Source organism: Paroedura picta, chromosome 2, assembly GCF_049243985.1.
Source record: "Paroedura picta isolate Pp20150507F chromosome 2, Ppicta_v3.0, whole genome shotgun sequence".
NCBI lineage: Eukaryota > Metazoa > Chordata > Lepidosauria > Squamata > Gekkonidae > Paroedura > Paroedura picta.
The window spans coordinates 89,322,024-89,345,132 of NC_135370.1; the positions used below are offsets into that span (position 1 = coordinate 89,322,024).

At 42.4% G+C, this 23,109-nt stretch overlaps 1 protein-coding gene across 1 annotated transcript in view; it reads right to left on the reverse strand.

Moving 5' to 3' along the window:
• The window catches only part of TRPM5 (transient receptor potential cation channel subfamily M member 5), a 45,376-nt gene that overhangs the window by 5,534 nt on the left and 16,733 nt on the right, over positions 1-23,109 (reverse strand). The window contains exons 11-22 of the mRNA XM_077321521.1: positions 22,186-22,309; positions 16,602-16,747; positions 15,722-15,834; positions 12,207-12,302; positions 10,049-10,307; positions 8,408-8,526; positions 7,844-7,976; positions 5,206-5,380; positions 4,521-4,671; positions 2,847-3,025; positions 2,353-2,485; positions 1,497-1,569 (exon numbers count right to left, since the gene is read on the reverse strand). Coding sequence (XP_077177636.1) covers positions 1,497-1,569; positions 2,353-2,485; positions 2,847-3,025; positions 4,521-4,671; positions 5,206-5,380; positions 7,844-7,976; positions 8,408-8,526; positions 10,049-10,307; positions 12,207-12,302; positions 15,722-15,834; positions 16,602-16,747; positions 22,186-22,309 — 1,701 coding nt within the window. The remainder of the gene's footprint in view (positions 1-1,496; positions 1,570-2,352; positions 2,486-2,846; positions 3,026-4,520; positions 4,672-5,205; positions 5,381-7,843; positions 7,977-8,407; positions 8,527-10,048; positions 10,308-12,206; positions 12,303-15,721; positions 15,835-16,601; positions 16,748-22,185; positions 22,310-23,109) is intronic.

The following is a 23,109-nucleotide window of genomic DNA, read 5'->3' on the forward strand; positions in this document are numbered from 1 at the left end:
CGGAGGGACCAATCGGCAGGCGCAAAGCGCCTGCCAATTGGTCCCTCTGATTCCCAGCAATTGCGAGCCATGCGCAGCGCGGCTCGCAGTTGCTCCCGGCCTGACGTGGCGAGAGGCGCGAAGCGCCTCTCGCTGCGTCAGGCCGCCACCCGAGGGAGCCCCTGGCAGTCGCGCGGAGCGCGGCTGCCGGGGGCTCCCTGCCCAGCAGCCTGACGCGGCGAGAGGCGCTTCGCGCCTCTCGCCGCGTCCGGCCGCCGCCGCTGCAGGACCGCCAGCAACTCCCACCGAGGTCCCACATGAGATGCGGGTGGTGGCAGCAGCGGCGCGATCGACTATGGCGCCATGACTGTTGATCCCAGGCGGCGCCCGCCCAGCGAACGGCAGAGCCTGGGCTGCGATCGGCGCAGGGGCCATGCTCCGCCGCGCCGCCAAACCGCAGCAGCAGCAGCAACTCGCCCGCCAGCGCCACGGGCCGCCGAAGAGCCGCAGCACGCCGAGGAGCCACTTCAGGAGCCGGCAAGGAGCAGCCGGCAGGAGCCGCTGAGGTGCGCGCCGAGGAGCTCAACCCGCCTAACCCGTCGAGGTGCCACTGAGGAGCCGCCGCCCTCTTTCAGGTAGCCTTCCGTCCCTCGCTCTCTCCCCTGCCTGCTAGAGCCCATTGTATTCTTTATACAATGGGCTTTTTTACTAGTTAACTATATGACAGGACCACTAAAGTCGTTTCCCACTGGATCTAAAAGAGAATCCTAATGATTTTAAAGATGTGTTAATATATGCATATTATGTAAGAGAGGAGGAAATCATTAGGCAACTATTAGCTAATCAAGTCTTTAGTTTGCTCAGAACAAACAAGCTACACACAACTAGGAGCAAACAGAAAATCACATCCCTTTCCACTGGCCTCTTCTCTGCTTCCCCTTTACCTCACTGGCTCCTGCTCTCCCCATCCATCCCTCCTAGTTTGCTCTGACCCTGCTTTACATCTCTTCACACCACACTTGCTAGCTGTCACTTTCTTCTCTCCTGGCTCTCCTTCCTGTTGTGGTCTTTCCCTTTCCAGCCTCTGCAGCCTATTTCCCTGTCTCCTACACCAGCTCCCGCTCCTGTCCTTTCTCGCCTCTAAAGGGGAATAGATAAAACACAAATAGGGTAAAAATTCTCATGAGACTTAAATTACTATATCTTGTATTGTCAGGGCAACCCAAAAATGGTGGATGAAATTTTGTGTGGTAGTTCCACAGAATCTTGACACTTAAAATATTGTATGGTTTATTTAATCCTCGCTTTTAAGTTTTTTCTACAGACCTAGACGATTCCCCAAGTTGGTTGTCTGAAATCACCCTGAAATCAGGGTCGATTTCAGGATCCTTACAATGAGCACATTTGTGGCTCTTATGGATATGATACCAGTCTGTCTTGAGGGCAAAACATTTTTCAGTTTCATATGTGTTAACATTTTCCATAGCCATGTTCAAAACATAGAAAAGCATTCTTACTTGTGAGTCCAGTGATCTAAGCCGTTTATCTTGTTCTTTTAAGCCACTAAAATATTTTGAAAGATTGTTCACCCTGTTTTTAAAAAGAAAAAGAAAAATAGCATTTGGTGCAAGAAGAAGCATGGTCACAAAATTAGCTTCTGAAGAACATATATGTTTGGGACAATACGTGCAGTTATTCTATGCTGGTGAAAGTTGGTTAAATTTAATACTGTGTTTACACACATAGACTGTTTATGCACTGGAGGTTTCATGCCAGGCTGCCGGTTGGAGTTTTAGTCATAGCAGGTTGTCCCACCTCTTCCTGGACCCACAAGGGGGAGCATTTAGCCCAGTGTGCCTCATCTGCCCCCAATTTGTTCCCAGTGCATAAACGGTCATACTAAATGCATCCCGCCATAACCAGGCCCAGCTCAAATTTGTGCATTCTGTCTCTGGAAGCCCAACCAAGTAACCTGAAATTCTTTCTCCCTGAGTTCTGGGCAGCCACATGTACAGAGCTCACATGGAGGCACCACTTCATAAACTGCCATTCAATTCCATCTGAGTTGCTAGTTTCTGACTGGTCCCAAGTGTTCCCTCAGGGGATCATCCCAGGACCAAAGAGTATCTGAACCAGCCAATAATCGCTAGGAATTCACCTGTAATTTTACCCATGGATTGTGAAATATGCACAACAAATCAATTGTATTAATATTGCATAACCCATAAAGTTAATACAAAATTAGTTTTTATAATAATGATTTTCAGGGAACTTTGAATTTTATCTGTTAAGCTTAGGAAAGGGTCTGCTTATCTAGTCTTGCGTTTCTGTATAAAGATGCAGGTTTAAAGATATTGAACCCTAGACATTTACTTGTCTGACATTTTCTTTAGTCTTTCTTCGTTGCTTTCATTTTTCTTCTTTTCCAGATTTGCCAGATAGTTTTCTTTTTGTAGCATCTCCCAAGTTATGATTTTTTGATCCAGACCTTCTGGCAGATCTCTTTCTATGGGACAAGAAACGAAATGACAGCATGCAATCAAACATCAGGCAGTGCTGAAAACCCTGTCAGTAGCCATGTGTACTGCAAGCAAGAGCATCAGACAATAAATGCCGTAATCTCTCTTATTCATTTCTATATGGGGTTTGTTCTTTGCCACGAGTGTACTGTCCAACAGTGTGCTGATCTTGATATGAATATAGGTTGAATGAGACATGGAAGCACAGATACAATCTATCATTTATAATCAGTAGAAATAATCCACACTTATTCACTGATGTGATATCAAATTATGAGAAATTAACTCATATGCATGCATGCGTGAACTGGACCTCAGATTGTTCTGAATCACTCTATTATCTCTTACCCATGTGCTCTTTTTTGTGCTCCATTTTCTTGAATATTCGTCTAAGAAACAGCTTAATGTGGTCAATAATGATAAAAGGCGGGGCAAACGCAGGCCGACCATGGTATTCAACAATCAAGTTGTAACGTTGAAATTTCCAGAATAAGTCTGCATTTCCCTGAACAACCTGAAAAGTGTAACTGGGGACCAGGGAAGAGCCAGACCGACATTTATTTATTACAATTCCATTTCTCAAATACATAAATAATTTTGTAATTTTAAGTCATAGCCACATTTTTTAGTCAAGACTTAAGTACAGTTCTAAAACATGCCCTTGTTATCATGCCCCCAAAGCAATAAAATGTTAATAACTCCGTGTTCCACTTGTATGATTTTGGACACAGGTCTTTTTCTACAGCAGGGGCAAGTTTCCTCACCCCATGCAGAAACCGCATGTCTTCAAGGGAAACCACACTGAGTTACTAACCACATGATCAAATGATCTGATACAAAAATACATGGTGTCCTCATTAAAACAGGGACATTGCTGACTTCAGATAGTGACCTTGAAAATACTAAATGTATTCAAATATTGAACCTTAATAGTGAAGATATATCCTGCCCAATCTCTGCCATATTGTGCTCTCTCCATGTTCTTAGCAAAGAGGTTGTTTCTCTTTCTGCATTCTCAAAGTCCCTTCCCTTTTTAAAAAATAGCCCAGGCTGGTATGTCAGTAGAAATGCAACTATCCTATTTTAAATGGCTTCTAAACCACACCAGCTATAGCAGCACTTTCTGTGCATTATCTGGAGAAAGTTAAGCACACCTAGGCTCTATTATTATTATTATTTAATTTTTAGACCGCCCTTCTCCAAATAGGTCTCAGGGTGGTTTACAACATAAACAGTTAAAACACAATAAAATCCCCATAAAAATCCCAATTTACATCAAACAACAAGTCACATATAACATAAGCGGCGGTGGTCACAATTCTAATCGTATTTACCCGACTTCCCCCCCCCCCCAAGTTCATCCTGGTGGGGAGAATAATATTCAGAAGAGGGTGGCGCCAATGCAATAGATCTAACAATGATCTCGATGTTAGAGATCTCAATATTGGAGGGGATCCTCCGATGGATTAGTGGGAGAGCTGCCCTGGCCTCAACCATATGCCTGGCAGAAGAGCTCCATCTTGCAGGCCCTGCAGAAAGCTGGTAGATCCCGCAGGGCCCTTAGCTATTCTGGGAGCTCATTTCACCAGGTTGGGGCCAGGACTGAAAAGGTCAAGGCCAGGCGAACATCCCGTGGGCCCGGGACAACCAGTAAATTCATACCCGCAGAGTGCTCTGCGGGGGGCATAAGCAACCAAGCGGTCCCACAGGTATATGGCACCCAGGCCACGAATAGCCTTAAAGGTCAATACCCAATACCTTGAATCTGATTTGGAAACAGACTGGTAACCAGTGCAGATGACGAAGCACCGGCTGAATGTGGGCCCTCAAAGGTGTTCTAGTGTCTATCAAAAACAATGAAAATTGCATAGCCTAATGGGACCAACCTTTCTCTGTATTGTATTTATTGTGCACAAAATCAATTTCAATGGCAATAGTATCACGGCTTGTACATTTTAAAAGTCATGAGTGTAGAGATATTTTTGCCTGTCCTCCTTTTATAACAGTTGATGTATTACTTGCCTGAACATGGCAATCAGTAGGTTCATAAGCAGCACATTTGTAACCAGAAGGAAAATGACCAAGAGGAGAATGACAAGCCAATTAGCATAGTTATTAGGACATGATAACACATTATCATTGGAGGTGCAGTTGTCCAACTCCATGCGAGAGGCTGTAATAATAAACACAAAGCAATTGGCTAAAATTTTGCTAGGGATTCACAATTATATATTGACAAAAAGATTCTCTACACTGAATTTTACAAGGAACGGCTTGAGTTTGGCCAAGAGCAGAGCAGAGGAGCAGCGTCTACAGTAATGTAACCTGGGAGCCAGTGGCTTTTAAGAAGAACAAATGTTCCTGCTAAAGCCTAATAGGAAATCAAAACATGCCAGGAAGGGTAATTAACCCTGTGGCTTGCAACTGGGCTTGTGGCTGTCAACTTTTCAAGCAGCCGCTGTAGTTGTTCCTTTAAAAGCATCTTGATCTCCAAACATTAGCAGGTGATAATACTTATTTCTATGCTGTGAAACTTTCTGAGTTGTGACTTTTTGGATCTCTTGCTTCCAGGGTGGGAAGATGCTAAGGATAACTGAGCTAAGGATACCAAACACTCTTGCATAATTTTCAGCATCTTTGTAGATCATGCCTTACTTTTTCTTACCATCCAGATAGTGTTACAGAACATGTAATCACTTAAACTCACAGTCTATTTCCTCCAGTGGAATCTGTCCAAATATTTGAAGGTAAGGACGGTAGAGTACCCTCCTGAAGATCCACTCGGCTCGACTGTCATCAGGATGGAGCAAGGCTTGAGTGGTCACACCATAGGCAATGAGCCACACAGTTAAGAAAAAGAGGAAGAAGAAAACATCCTTCATCTGTAGAAGAAACAAAACTGCAGACTAAAACCAATATATAAATTAGAACCTGAGGGAATTTTGTGTTTTCTCCCTTGCATTTTACAAAGGTGATTTGCATCCTGAACAAGGGCCCAGACTTGCTCTGGGAAAGGTACAATGTTGTGCCACATGCATGCCATAAAGATGCAGTGGAATGGCAACCAGAAAGTGGGAGAGGCACTAATCACAGAACAAAGTGTTTGTATTTTAAATCCAATCCATGTGATCATTCCACTTGATTGCTATTTAATGTTGCTCTCAGGCACTGTGTGGAAACAGCCCGTGTTGTGTAGGTTTATCAAAGAAGGTGGATGGGAGAATGGACAGAACAGAGTTTCATAAGGTAGTGGTGAGGAAGGGGCAGAGCAGTCAACAAGTATTGAATGGTCCATAAATTTGAGATGACCCAGATAAATGTTTACAGAAGAATCATTATTTGAACAATGTTAATAGTTCCAATGGCAAATCTATTTTGCTTCAACATGTTCAAAGAAGTATTTTGAGCCTAGGTACCAGATATAAATGGGAACAACAGCTTCTGCCTGAAACTTTTTTCCCAATTCCAGGGTTCAGTCCTGAAATAAGTAAATTAAAGAAGCATGTCTCACTAGGAGATTCTAAGACTGTCTGGCTATTAGGCAAGAGACATTCGGAGGTGATTTGCCATTGCCTGCCCCTGTGTCATGACCCTGGTATTATCTTCTAAGATCTTCTGAATTCTTTGACCAGGCCTATGGTTGAGGCCAGGAAATCAACAGCAAAGAATGCTGACCTCCTAGCCTAAGAAGCCCACTCACAAAATATTGATCTGCCCAGTATAAATCCCCCCCCAGAAAGATTTTAAAAGGGCAGCTTTTAATCATATAAATCTATTAATCATTTTATCTATGTACATGTTTGTATATTTTATCTGGTTACCCATGCTGAGCCAACCGGGAAGGACAGACTGTAAAAATAAGGTAGTAGTGCTGTTATTATCTGACAGGATCAGGCAAGCGTGGGCTATTCACATCTGGTCTCCACAGAGCAGGTGCTTTGCATAAATTGCATTTTACTCAGGAAAGGGCCTGACAGTAGCAATCTAAATGGCTCATACACAGTATTTAGTCTCATGCCGCCTGTGCAAGTGAACTTCCGATAGCCATTATTAATGCCGCACAAAAAGACCACTCTTAAGCCTCCTGAAATTAGGCTCCCAGTATTATATCTGTTGACTCTCACATTGAGGCTCAGAAACAGCCACTGGTACTAAGCTAGTGAGATTAACTTGCACTTTTCTCCCGCCGATGGTGATTACATTGCAAGGGTACCTGTGGTCAGACAGTAACTCCATGCAGCCTTCTGCACATTCAGGTAATGGATTTAGAGAGGAGTGGTACAAGTGAACTTGTGACCGTAACACCTATGCGTGGAGGATGTGTATACACATTTACTCCCTCCTCCTCATGAGAATCATTCAGAAAGCAATGTTTCTCGTTATGGAAGACGTCTTCTTCACGCATAAACCCCATGCACATATGATGATGTTCATTAGGAGTTGGCTAGCATATTTGTCCCACTCACCCTCTACACATGTTGAAGAATGCATGGAAAGGTCACAGGAGACAGGATCCTAGGCCTAATGCAACTTAGCTCAATCATCATCGTAATCAGGCACATATTTTTAGATTCCTCTCCATATGACACACTTAGCACTGAAACATGTTAATAATGCATACTGATATTACTTGCCCTTGTAAACTCTTGTTGAGATCTATTATTATGAACACACTTGCCATTTATGTAAGTTCACTTGCATGAAGTGTTAGCACAGTAGTGAGTGATTGACAACTCAGATAAACGCATTATTGGCATGCTATTCCTTCTTTCCGATTGGGCAACCAACAAGGTAAATACATTCACAATGGATGTTTATGGAACTTTTAGGAAGCACCTTGACTTACAATCACTCTCGCCTCCATTTCAACAAATTTGCTATTTTGGCCAGTGTGACATGAATTATTGATCATGATGTAATAATTAGATCTGGGATCGTACCATGAATCACATATATGTGGCTACTAGGGTTTCCAGCCTCAAAGTGGCACCTAGAATTCTCATCCTACTGCAACTGGTCTCCAACCAAGATCAGTTCTCATGGAGAAAATGGCTGCTTAGAAGAAGACTCTAAAGCATCATATCCTGCTGAGGTCCATCCCCTCCTCAAACTTGGCCCTCCCTAGACTCCAGCACCTAAATCTCCAAATATTTCCCAACCCAGAGATGGCTAACCTAGTGGTTTTAAACAGGCAACAGTGCATTTTTAATTATATCAACAGGGCTTCTTTGTTTTCAGTATAGCAGAAAGGATGTCAGGCACCTTCAAAGTTTTCAGTATAATATTTGAATGCAATGCACATCTTATTGTCAGGTATTGTTTTCTCTGACAAATCCTGTACTTACCATTCTCTCTACAATGATTATCTTTGGGCCTAGCTGCTTATGAATTGCAAAAATATGTATCAGTCTGAGAGCAAACACCATAAAATCAATCGCTAGTATTGTTCGGCCATCTTGAAAGGTTGAATTCAGCATTCTGAAAATAATAAGAAAATAAGTTGACTGCCCTCATATCTGTTGCAATAGTTTTGATTAAAAGATAATATATTCACAATGGAATCTACAGAATGAATATCTGCCATTGTTCTGGTATCCCGATAACCAATAATTTTGTTATCTGTGAAAACCAGATGTACTTTTGGACACCACGGTATCTAGTAGTGATGAGCTTACAGGTGAAGTGTATCTTGTTCTATGATTTTACATATGAAATAGTATGAAATAGTACATAGTAATATTTTTTTCAAAGATTCATTATTTTGAGCTGTTGATCTTTTTAGTGTCCATTTTTGCTGTGGAGGACTTGCCTCCCTGACCATTGTGCAAGACCATTTCAAGACCATTCCCTATTGGAATGGCACCATTACATAAAAATAATTGTTAAGAACCATCTTGAAATCTGCAAACCTGCAGGTGACTCCAATGATGAACAGGAAGATGGCAACCATATCACACTTGTTCCAGTTATCTTCTACATACAATTTGAACTTCTTCATTAAATTCATATCCTCATCAGTGAAAAAACTCTAAGTGAATACAACAACAACAACAACTATTATGATGATGATGGTGATGATGAATTGTCACATAGTGCAATTTGAGAGCTAGCCAAATTCTAGGGAACTACCGATGTATCTTTGCAAGATTCTTGTTGTTATTTCTGTGAATTGTCAGAGTCTTATTTGACTGATAGATGATGTTCTGCAATTTGTGATCAAGCCATGTTCCTGGGAAGTACAAATACATCCGTGCTGGAATCTTGCTGTTCCAAGCTGCTGCTAGTATTACTATTATTACTATTATGATGATGATGCATTTACATGAAACATTATTAACAAATGAAAGAAAAACAATTTGAGTTACAAACATATTGTAATCAATGCTATTATATTTTGCTAAAATAGCCTTTTCTCTATAGCACTGGTTTTCAAACTTTTTGAACTCCTAAACTTATACTTTTCAGAACCCATCTATAAGCTTACTCTGCCTTTGGGATCCATTTGCAAAGTAACTCCACCCTACTTTCCCATTTCCCAATAAAGAATGCAGATGCCTTGCATTAGCCTTGCAATAAAGAATGCAGATGCCTTGAATCAGTTTATATTTTTACATGTTTATCTTTTACATGATATTTTGGTAAATATTTTAAAATATAACTGGATATATAACATTATTGAGCACCACGCTGCATTTCTTGGCCATTTTATACAATATGAGGAAACAAACTTTTGTATCAAACTTCCCAGAGATCCTCTCCCAGTAGAACCTGTTCCTCTCTCTCCCTTCTGCAACTCACCTGTAAGAGAGTTGCAACCCACCAGGATGGGCCTCACTCTAGCCATTGTAGCTTCCTACATCTCATGAAAGTGGATAGCAAGATTAATATCGTTCGTATATTTTAAATAACTTTAGGAAATCAACCACTGTTTGATCCCTGATAATTAATTTTGCTGAACTGAGCAACATTTAAAATATTTTTTTCCTTGACTTTAGATTCAAGAATTGCTCTGGGCTTTCCTATAATGATTTGTTTCATGGCACCTTTTCATTTTAATTCTGTCCATGATGACTTCCTAATCTGACCACTTTGCACGGAGAAATCCAGTTTTGTATGCCTTACTATTCAGTATGTGCTGTGAAGACTTTTGGTGACCACCACAGCATGCAAACTGTGGGGAGGGAACAAGGTGATCTATTCACTACATCCAGTGATGAACAGCTACCAAAAGAACAGAGAAATTGCTGCCATAAGCAGGTCAGAAGTCTTCCCTGCCCTGAGAATGATTAACTGGCTATTATACTTTCAGAAAGGAGAAGTACATTAATTGTGTGAATTGATGGAAGCCACTAACAGAGCCATTTACAATATTGGTTGCTGGCAGAACTGCTGTGGAATTGCAGGCATATGCCAAGGAACAGCATAAAACCATCTGAAAGAAGGAGAGGAGTATAATACTTCCAAAAGTTAATGGGAAGATAGTTCAATCAGAAAACTAACCTATTTGATTTAATACAGTATTGCTAACAGCCAAAAGGTATGTTACTGACCTGTCGGATTTCTTCCAAGACAAGGGTAAAAACCCAAAAGTAAAGTATAACCTCAAGGATTGATGGTCCTTTAGGTGGAGGTGGTTTAAAATCCACCAAGAGCACATAGGAAAACAGAAAGAGGAATGCAAAGTACATGATAACATTTCCCATAAACACTGTGACTGGAGCAGTCCAGAATTTTTTCCATTGTGTAAACACAAATGTTGCATATGCTACATTTTCAGAAGTATTCTGTGTTTCTAATTTGGTATCTCTCCTGTAAACAAAAAAAGGGAGAAGTATTGTTTTAACAAAGATAAATTTTAGAGCAAGGGCTAGCCAGGAAAATGCCTTCAAACGAGAGGTAAAGCCCATTGAACCCAGGAATACAATGGGTGCTAGTATGCACACCTGCACCCAGCCTTCCTGGGGGCTGGCTACATGGCAAAAGCTTCTGCCCACCCTTGGACTCTTGAGGCCCCACCTCCAAACTTCAAGGAACATTCCTGACCCTGGGATCACCAACCTCCAGGTACGACCTGGAATTGGACTATAGAGATCAGCTCCTTAGGAGGAAATGGCTGTTTTGGAGGAGGGACTTTACAACGACAACTCATTCCCCGGAGATTAAAATGTTTGCTTGGGATGGGGGAGCTCTGTGGCAGAGAGGTTACAGGATGGGAGAGGTTGGGACCTGGGGATGTGCAGGTCATTCTCAGGCAACAGAGATAAGTCCCCATAGAGAAAAGTCTTGTCTTTGAATCCCATGGAGGTGCAGGGATGCCAGGCTTCAGGTGGGAAAGAAAGGGAAATGCTGGATGGCAGTAATTGCTAACAACAATAAACATCAAATAATTCATAAACTTGTCACAGTTTCTTCCTTTAAAGAAAATATTTAATTGATAGCAAAAGTCACTTGAAGAATTGAACACCTTTCAGTCTTCAGTTCAATATCAAAGTAAATAAAAAACAGTTGTATGTTGCAATCAAACATGAAAGCATTGGTTGGCAAAGAACATTACTGATGCCAGTGAAATTTACTTGTGCCAAAGAAGGACTGGTTGTAAAGTTCCTACTCTCCCCATTATTTAAATTGAAACTATCAGTAACTCTCAACTATTTAGAGTTATTCCCCACAAATAAATACTTTTATAGGTGCCAGTATAAGCTGTTGTTCTAAAGGACCAATAGAGCTCTCTTTGACTTCAGTGCAGAATTATATAAGAATTAGCTTCAAAGTCCGTTCCTAAGAATGGGCCTTGAAAGGGTCCCCTCTCCTGGCCCCTGGCCAGGCAGCTTAAGGTGGCTTTGGGCAGCCGGATCAAGTAAGGCGGGTGAGGGCTGGCCAGCTTGTTAGCAGGCCCGGGACAGAGCTCCTTAGCAGGCAGCCAGCAGGCCAGGAGGCCCTCGTTAGCAGGCCCTCCACCATGACCCTTTGCCCAGGGCCCTCTCCCCTTACCTGCTGCTGGCTGCACCCTGATTGGCCCTATTCCAACTTGGACAGCCGGACACGTTCCACCCCCCAGGCTGTTTCACAAATATATAGAGGAACCATGGATAAGGGTAGATAACTGGCTGCCCACAGCATAACTGGGAGGGCTCCAGCTAAAGTTGTACACTCTTCCATATTCAGTATTCCTATTTTTATGTCATAACCTTTGTAATAAGTTCTGTGAACTCACTACCAGATATTACACAAGGATTAAAGACCATACAAGAGTTACCATTTGCCCTTCATATCTCCAGTTCTCCTGGTGGCTATTAATTCCCAGGAAATGTCTCATTTTATTACTCTGTCTTAAAGCTTCCAAATTTCATTAATCTGATATTTTATTCTTTCATTCATTCATTATTCATTCATTCACTCACGTGTGTATACCACCCTCCCTGAAGGCTCAGGGCAGTTTACATATAACTGAAAAACTATACAGGAAATATTACATATAACCAACAATAATATTAATATAACATTAATATTATTAACTGATAGTAACAGAGTAACCGTATAACATTAAACAATACTAATACAACACGTCCAGGAGTCTTGGTGGATTTCTGGGGGAGGAAGGGGAGAGAGAGAGGGAGAGGGAGAGGGAGGGGGGCAGGGGTGCTGCTGATGCCAAATGCCTAGTGGAGGAGCTCCCTTTTGCAGGCCCTGTGGAACCTGTGATCTTACCTATCCAATTCCTTGGGAAAAAGCAATGTTCTTTCTGTGTCCAAACTGTCAAGGTCTTTAAATGATTCTGGCTCTTCCACTGATTGGGTTTCCTCGCTACAAAGAAAAAGAGTTATTAAACAACATTAGAAAATGGATATATTACTGCTCGCTTGGGGTGACATTTTTTCCCTAAGGAGATGGGCATGACATAGCCAAGCTAAGGAAGCATATTGGATTTATGCTATAGATCAAAGAGATGATCACAAAATAATTTATAGAAAATTGAAATTAGAAGTACAAAAAGATGCCAATGGATGTCATAGAAGATACCACAGTCCTGAACTGATTAGTATAATTATATGTCTAAAACAGAGAGAGAGTGAAAAAAAATGGTGTAGGGACAGTTATTTTAAAAAATAATCAAACATATAGAATAGAAAGATACAAAAATATTCTCTACATTTCTTTAAATTAGTTGGTTATTTGGCATATTTTTATAAACTATATGCAGCAAAAATCATTACACACGTTTTTTAAATTTGGCATCCCATTACTTTACTATCACTAAAATACTTTTGATAAACTTTTAGATTTGAGTCCAGTAGCACCTCAGAGACCAACAGCAATTTCAGAGTATAAGCTTTTGAGAATCAAAGGTCACCTTTGTCAGACACTTCTGATAAAGGTTCTCTGAGCTTATTTATTGTATACTTTATGGTACATCTTTCTCACTGAGACTCAAGGCCTAAATCACAGTGATAATTCCAGAGGGGGTAGACAGGGCAGACAGCTCAGGCTAGCCTGATTTCATCAGATTTCAGACCAAGGCTGGCCCTGGTCAGTATTTGGAAGGGAGACCACCGTCAACTCGTGACACAGAGGCACGTGGTGGCAAACCATCCCCACCCTCTTGCCTTGAAAACTTCACGGGGTTGCCTTAAGCCAGCTGTGGCAGATTTATAGCAAATGGCGGAGGCGGGGGGGGGGGGAATGATGGGTCAGCATGCCAGTCTGTTGCAGGAAAATAAGCAAGACTCTTGTGGACTGACAAATTTATTCCAGCAAAAACATTTGTAGACCGGATATATTCAGAAGCAATCTGGCCTCAAGTAAATGAAAGCTGGAATAAAATATTATTACTTTAAAGTGCAAAAAGGCTCCTGTTTATTTTTACACAAATGTGGGAAATCTCATCCATGATTCAGTTTAGATAAACCAGTCTAGTTTAATTATCTATGAATCCAGTTTGACAGATTGAAGGTAACATATTTACAAGTAAGAATCATGATGGACATCATTGCGTCATGCTGCACAAATAAATGAGATAATGTCTGGTTTGGCACACAGTTTGCTCTTAGGAGAGAAAAATATTCACCAATAGAATAAGCATTTACAGCAAATATCCATCATTTTTCCTTTGTGTTGTATAATTCTGATTCTGAAACATTTGGGACATTTAACATATGAAACTAATATATTTTAGAAGAAGAAGAAGAGTTGGTTCTTATATGCCGCTTTTCTCTACCTGAAGGAGGCTCAAAGCGGCTTACAGTCGCCTTCCCTTTCCCCACAGCAGACACCCTGTGAGGTGGGTGAGGTTGAGAGAGCCTTGATATCACTGCTCGGTCAGAACAGCTTTCTCAGTGCCGTGGCAAGCCCAAGGTCACCCAGCTGCCAAGGTCACCCAGCTGGATGCATGTGGGGGAGTGCAGAATCGAACCCGGCATACAAGATTAGAAGTCCGCACTCCTAACCACTACACCAAACTGGCTCTCAGTTTACTCATTTTTTCAGGCAAAGACCTTGTGTCTGAAAGAGCCGCACTATGCAGAAGCTGCAAAAGTTCACATTACATGAATCCAACCGGTGCAGCTTTCTCCAGTTGCACTTGTACACCATCAAATATTTGCCAACTGAATTTCTGCATCTCATGAAGCTCTTAAGGCAGTGGTTCTCAAAGACCCCTTGACACCTCGTTTGGCTCTTTCCCGGTTGCTGAAATAGTTAGCTGGTGGCAGCAGCTGCCACATGATGATGCCATCTCAGAAGTCATGGAAGATGTGGAAGGAGCCTCTTGTAGGGGTTGTGGCATTAGGGCAGTTGAGATCCGCTGAACTAAACCTACAAACTCCCCAATTGGATCCATGACTAAGCTAACCCTAACCCTATCCAAAGAATTTACACTATATAAATCCCTCTATTTTTACACGTACTATAATTTTAAAAAATGCTTAAGCATCCCATTGACTTTTTTAACCATGTTATAATATTTTCCCCACCTCAAATGCTCCCACAGTACCTACAAACTCCCCACCCAGACCCATGACTAGGCAAACCCTAACCCTAACGTGAGAATTTACAATCATATAATTCCTTCTTTTTTTACATGTACAATAATGTCAAAGAATTCTTATAAATCCCATAGCCATTCCTAACCATGTCACAACATCTTTCCCAACCCTAATGCTCCCACAAAACCTACAAACTCTCCAACCGGACCCATATAAATCCTTCTATTTTCACATGTGAAAATAGAAGAGTACTTATACAACCCACAACCTTCCCTAACAATGTCACAATGTCTTCGCCAACAATAATGTTCCAACTAAACCAGTGGTTCTCAACGTGGGGATCACGACCCCTTGAGGGGTCATTCAGCCCTTTCCCAGGGGTCGCCAAGACAACTTGGCGGCAGCCAACTCCCCACGGTGCTGGCTTCCTCCGCGCCACCTCAGAGGTCATGGAAGCTGCTGAGGAGGCCTGCTGTAGGGGTCGCAGCATTAGGGTGGCTGAGAACCACTGTCTTAAGGGAATAGAGCTTCTGCCACCAAAAAGAATCACAGCATTAGCCCTTGGTTGTGGACTAGACTTTCACAAGAGATTTTTTTTTCTTTTGTATAATGATTGGGAATCTCTGCCGTGGCGAGGCTGCTCCAGTGGCCGGGAAAAGGCTGCAGATGGTCGCCGCTTGGGTGGGGAGCCACTCCGCCTTCTCCCGGCCGCTGTAGCGGTTGCACTGCGTCAGAGACGCGTCGAGGCCGCTCCAGCGGCCAGGAGAAGACCTCAGATGATCGCCGCCGGTGGGGGGTGGGCGGCTCCACCTTCTCCTGGCCGCTGGAGCAGCCACGCCGCATCCAAGAAGCGGCAAGGCCGCTCCAGCGGCCGGGAGAAGGCCACAGATTGTTGCTGGTGGGGAGGCCCTCCGCCTTCTCCCGGTCGCTGGAGTGGCCTTGCTGCGTTGCGGACGAGGCGAGGCCGCTCCAGTGGCTGGGAGAAGGCTGCAGAAGATCGTCGCTGGTGTGGGGGGGGCCCTATGCCTTCTCCCAGCCACCGGAGCAGCCGGGAGAAGGCCGAACATCACAACCGCTGGTGGGGGGGCCTGGCTCTAGCACCCGCTGTATTAACACTACAGCAGGCTTTATTTCTAGTATATATATAAGCCACTTATTTTATCACTTCTTCAATATCCATGATTGCACAGAACATGTTTTCTTTTTGAATCTCTAAATATAAAATAATCTTATGGATAATACCTGAATGATATCAAATTAGTATATATCAGGAAAGGACACCAAAATCCACAAATTAGCTTCAAGATAGGAGTGGATGTTGACATATCTCCCCACCATATTTTTGTCAGAAAAGCCTGAAATTCAGAAGATGCAAAATTGGCATAAGTACTAACGTAATCAAGCTGCAGTATTTTTCTGTTCTATGTACTTAACAGTGAGGAAAAGTACATTGTTAAGGATGCGGTCTAGTCTAGCAGAATCATATAAGGGACCATGATTGCATGCTACTTAATCTCATGTGTAACAGCCAGAATAGCAGAAGCAGACATTCAGTGGTGCACCAACTATTTGAGATGGTAAGTATGGGATTCCTTAATAGAACCATTCTGGCATCCCTCTTCCTCCCTTTCTCTTAATCAATAAAATCAGAGTCCAGTAGCACCTTTAAGACCAACAAAACCTTATTCAAGGTGTGAGCTTTCGAGTGCAAACACTCTTCGTCTGCCTGAGGGACACTGCCGTGAATACTATGACACTAACATACAATGTTACCAGTTCATACTATTACACTGAGTGTTAACCCTACTAAGAGAAAATAATCTCACTGGGATACCAGGTGCTTCTTATTCCCAAACATCATCAGTTAAAAAAAAAAACACCCTGACGGGGACCTCCGCACTCATCTAGTCCAACCCCTGAACAGTGCAAGAACTCACAACTACCTGTGGACTGCTTATAATATAATGTATTTATATTTATATAATACCATAAATCAGAACTCTAAATTCTGAATTTAAAATATTTCTAGACCTACCCATGAATGTTCCTGCAATGGCTAATGTGCAACTTGTGAATTGAAAATGTCATACAGGTAGCATAACTAGTGGTTTCCTTTGCTCACCTGGACGCCATCATGTGCAAAGAAAGACTTGGTATCTGCTTCTCTGGCCAAATGGAGACAAGTAGTTTTGCTCCAGAAACGGTTTCTCCTCACCAGCAAAGCAAAAGCTCGGTCCTCACTGTTGTGGTAGCATTCACTGAATAGTTCTGCCAAGGAAATAAACAGGGAAGCAGAATGTACATGTGGGAAACTAGATGAGATGAATAAAACAGGTTGAATTAATTATATGTACTGAAGTAGAGTTGTTTATCCACACAGGGTGAGAGAATTCAGTAAGAGCCTTTTATGTACATCTTGGATCATCTCCATTGTCTGCCTTCTTCACATACAGAGGAGTGTGGAGTGGTAAACTGAAACGACTGAGCGGCCTGCCCCACTTTAGACTCCAGGCAAAGAGAAGATTGACAGCAGAGACAAGGCTTTCTATTCCTCCTTTTTTGCTTGCTGTATCAGTTTTCTGCTCACAGGAAGTTTTTAGCATTGGGAAAGCTTTCTCAAGTGAGATCCTCCCCCTACCATCTGCAGAGGTACAGTCCTCAGTTCTCTGCCACTATCACAACAATAGCAAGAGACCAATGGCGTTGCAGCAGCAGCAAAAAAGCAGTGCTGCATATGGTCAGCAGTAAGCAACTGTCCTTCTGAAAACATATTTGCATCTCCCCATTTTTCCACTTCTCCTGTACAAAATATTTGCATGTGAGAGATCTAGCTTCCCAGAAACTATTTGCCTTCCTCCTGTTTTTCAAACATATCTGCTGAAAGAGAACCACATATGACGAAAACACTGCAGGAGCTCTAAGAAGCCTATTTGGATGAACACAGAACTTCAAGAGGAACTAAGAAAGAAAAGGAAAATGTTCAGGAAATGGAGGGAAGGGCAGAGCTCTAAAGAAGAGTACCTACAGGTTACTAGGCACTGTAGATCAATCATCAGAAAGGCCAAAGCTGAGAGTGAGCTAAGACTGGCCAGGGAAGCCCATTGTAACAAGAAAAGATTTTTCAGTTATGTGAGAAGCAAACGTAAAGTAAAGGAGGCAATAGGCCCACTGTTGGGTGCGGATGGACAAACTCTAACGGAAGATGCAGAGAAAGCAGAAAGGCTTAGTGCCTATTTTACATCTGTTTTTTCCCCACAGGTCAAAGGGTTTAGACACATCTAGAGATAGCAGTAGCCAAAGGATAGTGTCTAGGTGGCAGGTTAACATGGATAGAGAGGTTGTCGAGAGGCATTTAGCTGCACTGGATGAGTTCAAATCCCCTGGGCCAGATGAAATGCACCCGAGAGTGCTCAAAGAACTTTCCAGAGAACTTGCACAGCCCTTGTCCATCATCTTCGGGACCTCTTTAAGGACTGGAGATGTCCCGGAGGATTGGAAGAGAGCAAACGTTATTCCGATCTTCAAAAAAGGGAGGAAGGATGACCCGGGAAACTACAGACCAGTGAGTCTGACCTCTGTTGTGGGGAAGATAATGGAGCAGATATTAAAGGGAGCGATCTGCAAACATCTGGAGGACAATTTGGTGATCCAAGGAAGTCAGCATGGATTTGTCTCCAACAGGCCCTGCCAGACCAACCTGGTTTCCTTTTTTGACCAAGTAACAGGTTTGCTGGATCGTGGAAATTCGGTTGATGTCATTTACTTGGATTTTAGTAAAGCTTTTGACAAGGTTCCCCATGATGTTCTGATGGATAGGTTGAAGGACTGCAATCTGGATTTTCAGATAGTTAAGTGGATAGGGAATTGGTTAGAGAACCGCACTCAAAGAGTTGTTGTCAATGGTGTTTCATCAGATTGGAGAGAGGTGAGTAGCGGGGTACCTCAGGGTTCGGTGCTCGGCCCGGTACTTTTTAACATATTTATTAATGATCTAGATGAGGGGGTGGAGGGACTACTCATCAAGTTTGCAGATGACACCAAATTGGGAGGACTGGCAAATACTCCGGAAGATAGAGACAGAGTTCAACGAGATCTGAACACAATGGAAAAATGGGCAAATGAGAACAAGATGCAATTTAATAAAGATAAGTATAAAGTTCTGCATCTGGGTCAGAAAAATGAAAAGCATGCCTACTGGATGGGGGATACGCTTCTAGGTAACACTGTGTGTGAACGAGACCTTGGGGTACTTGTGGATTGTAAACTAAACATGAGCAGGCAGTGTGATGCAGAGGTAAAAAAGGCAAATGCCATTTTGGGCTGTATCAACAGGGGCATCACATCAACATCACAAGATGTCATAGTCCCATTATATAGGGCACTGGTCAGACCACACCTGGAGTACTGTGTGCAGTTCTGGAGGCCTCACTTCAAGAAGGACGTAGATAAAATTGAAAGGGTACAGAGGAGAGCGACGAAGATGATCTGGGGCCAAGGGACCAAGCCCTATGAAGATAGGTTGAGGGACTTGGGAATGTTCAGCCTGGAGATAAGGAGGTTGAGAGGGGACATGATAGCCCTCTTTAAGTATTTGAAAGGTTGTCACTTGGAGGAGGGCAGGATGCTGTTTCTGTTGGCTGTAGAGGAGAGGACACGCAGTAATGGGTTTAAACTTCAAGTACAACGATATAGGCTAGATATCAGGAAAAAAATTTCCACAGTCAGAGTAGTTCAGCAGTGGAATAGGCTGCCTAAGGAGGTGGTGAGCTCCCCCTCACTGGCAGTCTTCAAGCAAAGGTTGGATACACACTTTTCTTGGATGCTTTAGGATGCTTAGGGCTGATCCTGCGTTGAGCAGGGGGTTGGACTAGATGCCCTGTATGGCCCCTTCCAACTCTATGATTCTATGATTCTATCACCCCAGGATTCCAGTCCTTGTTAGGATTTTCCATGAATAATGTATGGGAGCAGCTGCTGTAAAGGAGAGCTGCAGTTCTTCTACTGTATGCCTCCACCATTAGGGATTTGAACCCTGATATTTTCAGTCCCAGTCTAATCACTATACCACTGTGGTCCTAGAAGAGTAAAACTGAAGTGGTAATAAATAGGGTTATGTTCAATCAGATTCAAATTTTGAAAGACTTCTTAAGTGTAGAGGAGGGGGTCAGACAGAGTGACACAGGGATGGTGATTATTTTTTTGTCCAAATAACTAATTGCATTGCATTGCATTGCATTGCATTGATGCATGCATGCATTAATGCATGCATGCATGCATGCATGCATGTTCTTCAGATGAGCATTGAAATGACTGATTACAGTGGATGTTAATAGCAGGTTAGCACATGTTACTGACTTAGTTTTAAACAGTCTGGAAGCAGAAAGATAAAACAGGAAGGGAAAAGTGAAAGTGGGGGGGGGGAGAGGAAGGGAAAAGTGAAAGTGGGGGGGGGGAGGAAGGGAAAAGTGAAAGGGGAGGCCCATCTGGAGTTTTGGGCCACCATGGTCTCAACCATAGGCCTGGTAGAATCATCAGTAAAGAGTTGAGGTGGATTCCTGAGTTAACGAGCAACGAACTCAATATTCCAAAGCACATGGTAGGCCTGACAAATGAACACATATATCACATGGATACAGAAAAGTCTCTGAAACACATGTATCATCTCGATTAAGCCTAACACATTGGAAGGCAAACAGTTGATGGTATTCCCTGAAACAAACAACATAAAAGCCTCCTTAGAAGAAAAGTCAAGACTGAAATCCAGTAATAGCTTTTATGACATGATGTCCTGCTATTCAAAATCTCCCTTTAGCTTGGCCACTAACAATGACTACTAATTAACAGGCAATTAAATGTTTGGGGAGGTCACATGAAAACAGAAATATTCCTGAGCAGGAGCTGAAGCAGATTTGAACTTTGATCTGAGATATAACAGAATGTTTTATTTTTTGTTGGGACAGTAAGCAACTCTGGTGAGATGCAAATGTTACAGCTTTTGGAAGGCTGATGTTGTGTTAGTATTAATGCTGCCCTATAGTTGCTTGATTCTTACTCATTATTTGGACACAGTACAGTCTCACCATAGCAAGCCTTCAGTATTTTTTTTCTTTTCCTTAGGAAGTTGACCCTGAAATGTTGCCTTGGGAAGTCTTTCCATGCGGATGAAGAGGAATAAAAAAAAAGTAAACAATTATTCTTCTAGGTCCTGTATTCCATGAAGTTACGTCTAGGAGCCATGTGGATACAAAGTTGAGATTTTAAAATTAAAAAAAAACTATAGAAAAAATTAATTCATTCATGCTATTGATGGACTTTCAATGTAATTAAGTCTCAAATACATCTGGCTGCCTCAGAGAAACTACCAAGTTCATACACTTCTTTATTTCTTGTTTGAACTAAAGGAGGAAGTTCTCAACAGATCTGCATTCCAGTCTGAACAATAGCAGGAAACAATGCAGATCTTGCAAGAGGGTTTTCTCTTTTGTGAAAGAATACAGAGGAAAGAACAATGACTAGGCCAGATGGAGAAGGGAACATATGGGCAGCTTTCCTAGATGATGGGGGGGGGGGAACATGGGGAAAGTCCCCAAATGTGAACTACTGTTACCACCACCAGCACCACCCAAGGCAGGAAATCAAGGTTATTTTGAGTGATGATGAGACTATAATAGGTTAATAATATGCCCCAGTTTGAGAGAACACTTCAATAATTTCCAGATAGGTCAGGTAATTGGCCATCTCCCCAACAAATAACAGTATTATTAGATTCTTTTGAAGAAAATTTGTTTCTAGACAGTGCAGAAAGGTTGCAGATTAGTTTTGGGCAAAATTCAAGAAGATAACCCATGTAAAACCTATTTTTGAGACCTGCCAAAGTAAGGCAAAACAGTATGCAAGCTCCTGAGTTCTCCATAACCCTTTAGCAGGCTGTAGGATAAAGGGTGTGGGGGAGATACTGCAGGCTCTCATCTTAAAGCCTCTTCTCTGCAACCTCTGTAGCATACTAGGCAGATATGGTGCTGGCTGTACCTGGTATAAAAATATGTAATTGATCAAATGACTTCCTAACGGCAAACAGAACATATAGGTTTTGGCAGAGTGGCAGAATTGCAAGGCATCATCATTTACCTTTAAGGCATCATGCTTAGATGTTTTGAGAGCTGGGACAAGGATAAACAGGGGGAAATCCTATCAATAGGGAGGTGAGCTCAATGTTGAGCAGGCCCACAGTCCTTTCTGTGTTGATGAAAGGGAACAGGTTGCCCATAGAATAGTGTCTGAAAATCTTTGCTTTAACAATCAGAAAAAAATGTAATGCTTCTTTCTTCAAGTTAGCTTTGGGGGGCTGCTACCTACTTTAATGAAATTTTAGGGTATGATTAGGGTTTGTTTGTTTGGTGGGTTTGAATTTATTTGTTTTGACAAATTGTTACTGGAATTGTTAACTGCCTTAATACAGGAAAGGGTGGGCTACCATTTTCACTATAAATAAGTACATTCCTCAGACTAAAACGATACCTCCTGAAAGAGGATTCCTCTTCACATGCCTTCTTACACTTCAATTATTTTCTTTTTACAAGGAAATGATGGGAGATGGGCAAGATGGAATAAAAAATTGTGAGCTCCAGCTGTACCCACCAGGTGATGGATATGGGCAGTTGCTTTACATCCCAGGATTTTAAATCTCTCAGTCTGCATATGCTTACCCACGGCAAGCTGCTCATATTTTGCTTCTTTCATTTTGCGGACTACTTCAGCTTCTGTTTCCAGATGGGACATCTCTCGGAGGATTTTACAAGCTGCCAGGGCTGCAGCTACACCTTCCTGCCCCTGGGGGGAAGTATGTATTAGGAAGTAAAGCATTCAATCAAAGCATTCAGATACATAAGAGGTAAGAAAGACAAATCTTTCTCTTTGCATCTCCATCTGCACAGCAAACTTCAACACTATGGCCCAGCATGTGCTTTGTAGGAAGGTCTCAGGTGCAGTTTAAGCCTCAAATGTGATTCCTTTTATTAAGCTGCAACTATCAGAAATGTAGGGAGCAAGTAGTACACTGTTCTTTAGGACAGTGGTTCTCAGCCTGGGGGTCGGGACCCCTTTGGGGGTTGAACAACCCTTTCACAGGGGTCATGGCAGGGCAAGCAGCCCTTCTCTCCAAGGGGGTCCCAAAGTGGCTGACATTGCTCCTCTTCTATTTCATCCACACAACAGCCTTGCAGGGTAAATTGAGATAGAGTGTTCGTCTGTTTGGAGCAGTGGAAAAGAGCGAGATGGGCATGGTGGGACAAGAGGCAGAACTGAAATGAGAAACCCCAGAAAAAACACCACTGTATATACAATCATGAACAATGGATCTTCACACCATCGGACAGTTTTGGTTTAATTTCTGTGAAAGAACACTTGTATAATTTTATGGTTGGGGGTCACCACAACTTGAGGAACTGTATTAAAGGGTCGCGGCATTAGGAAGGTTGAGAACCACTGGTTTAAGAGGTCTGTACTAATGGGTTAGCATGATTAACTACAACTTTTGCCTTAAAAAGTAAATCAATAACAGCTCTTTCTTTTTGGCATGCTCTAAGAAAAATACAGCTTCTCAAAATAAACACTTGGAGGCAAACCCTCTT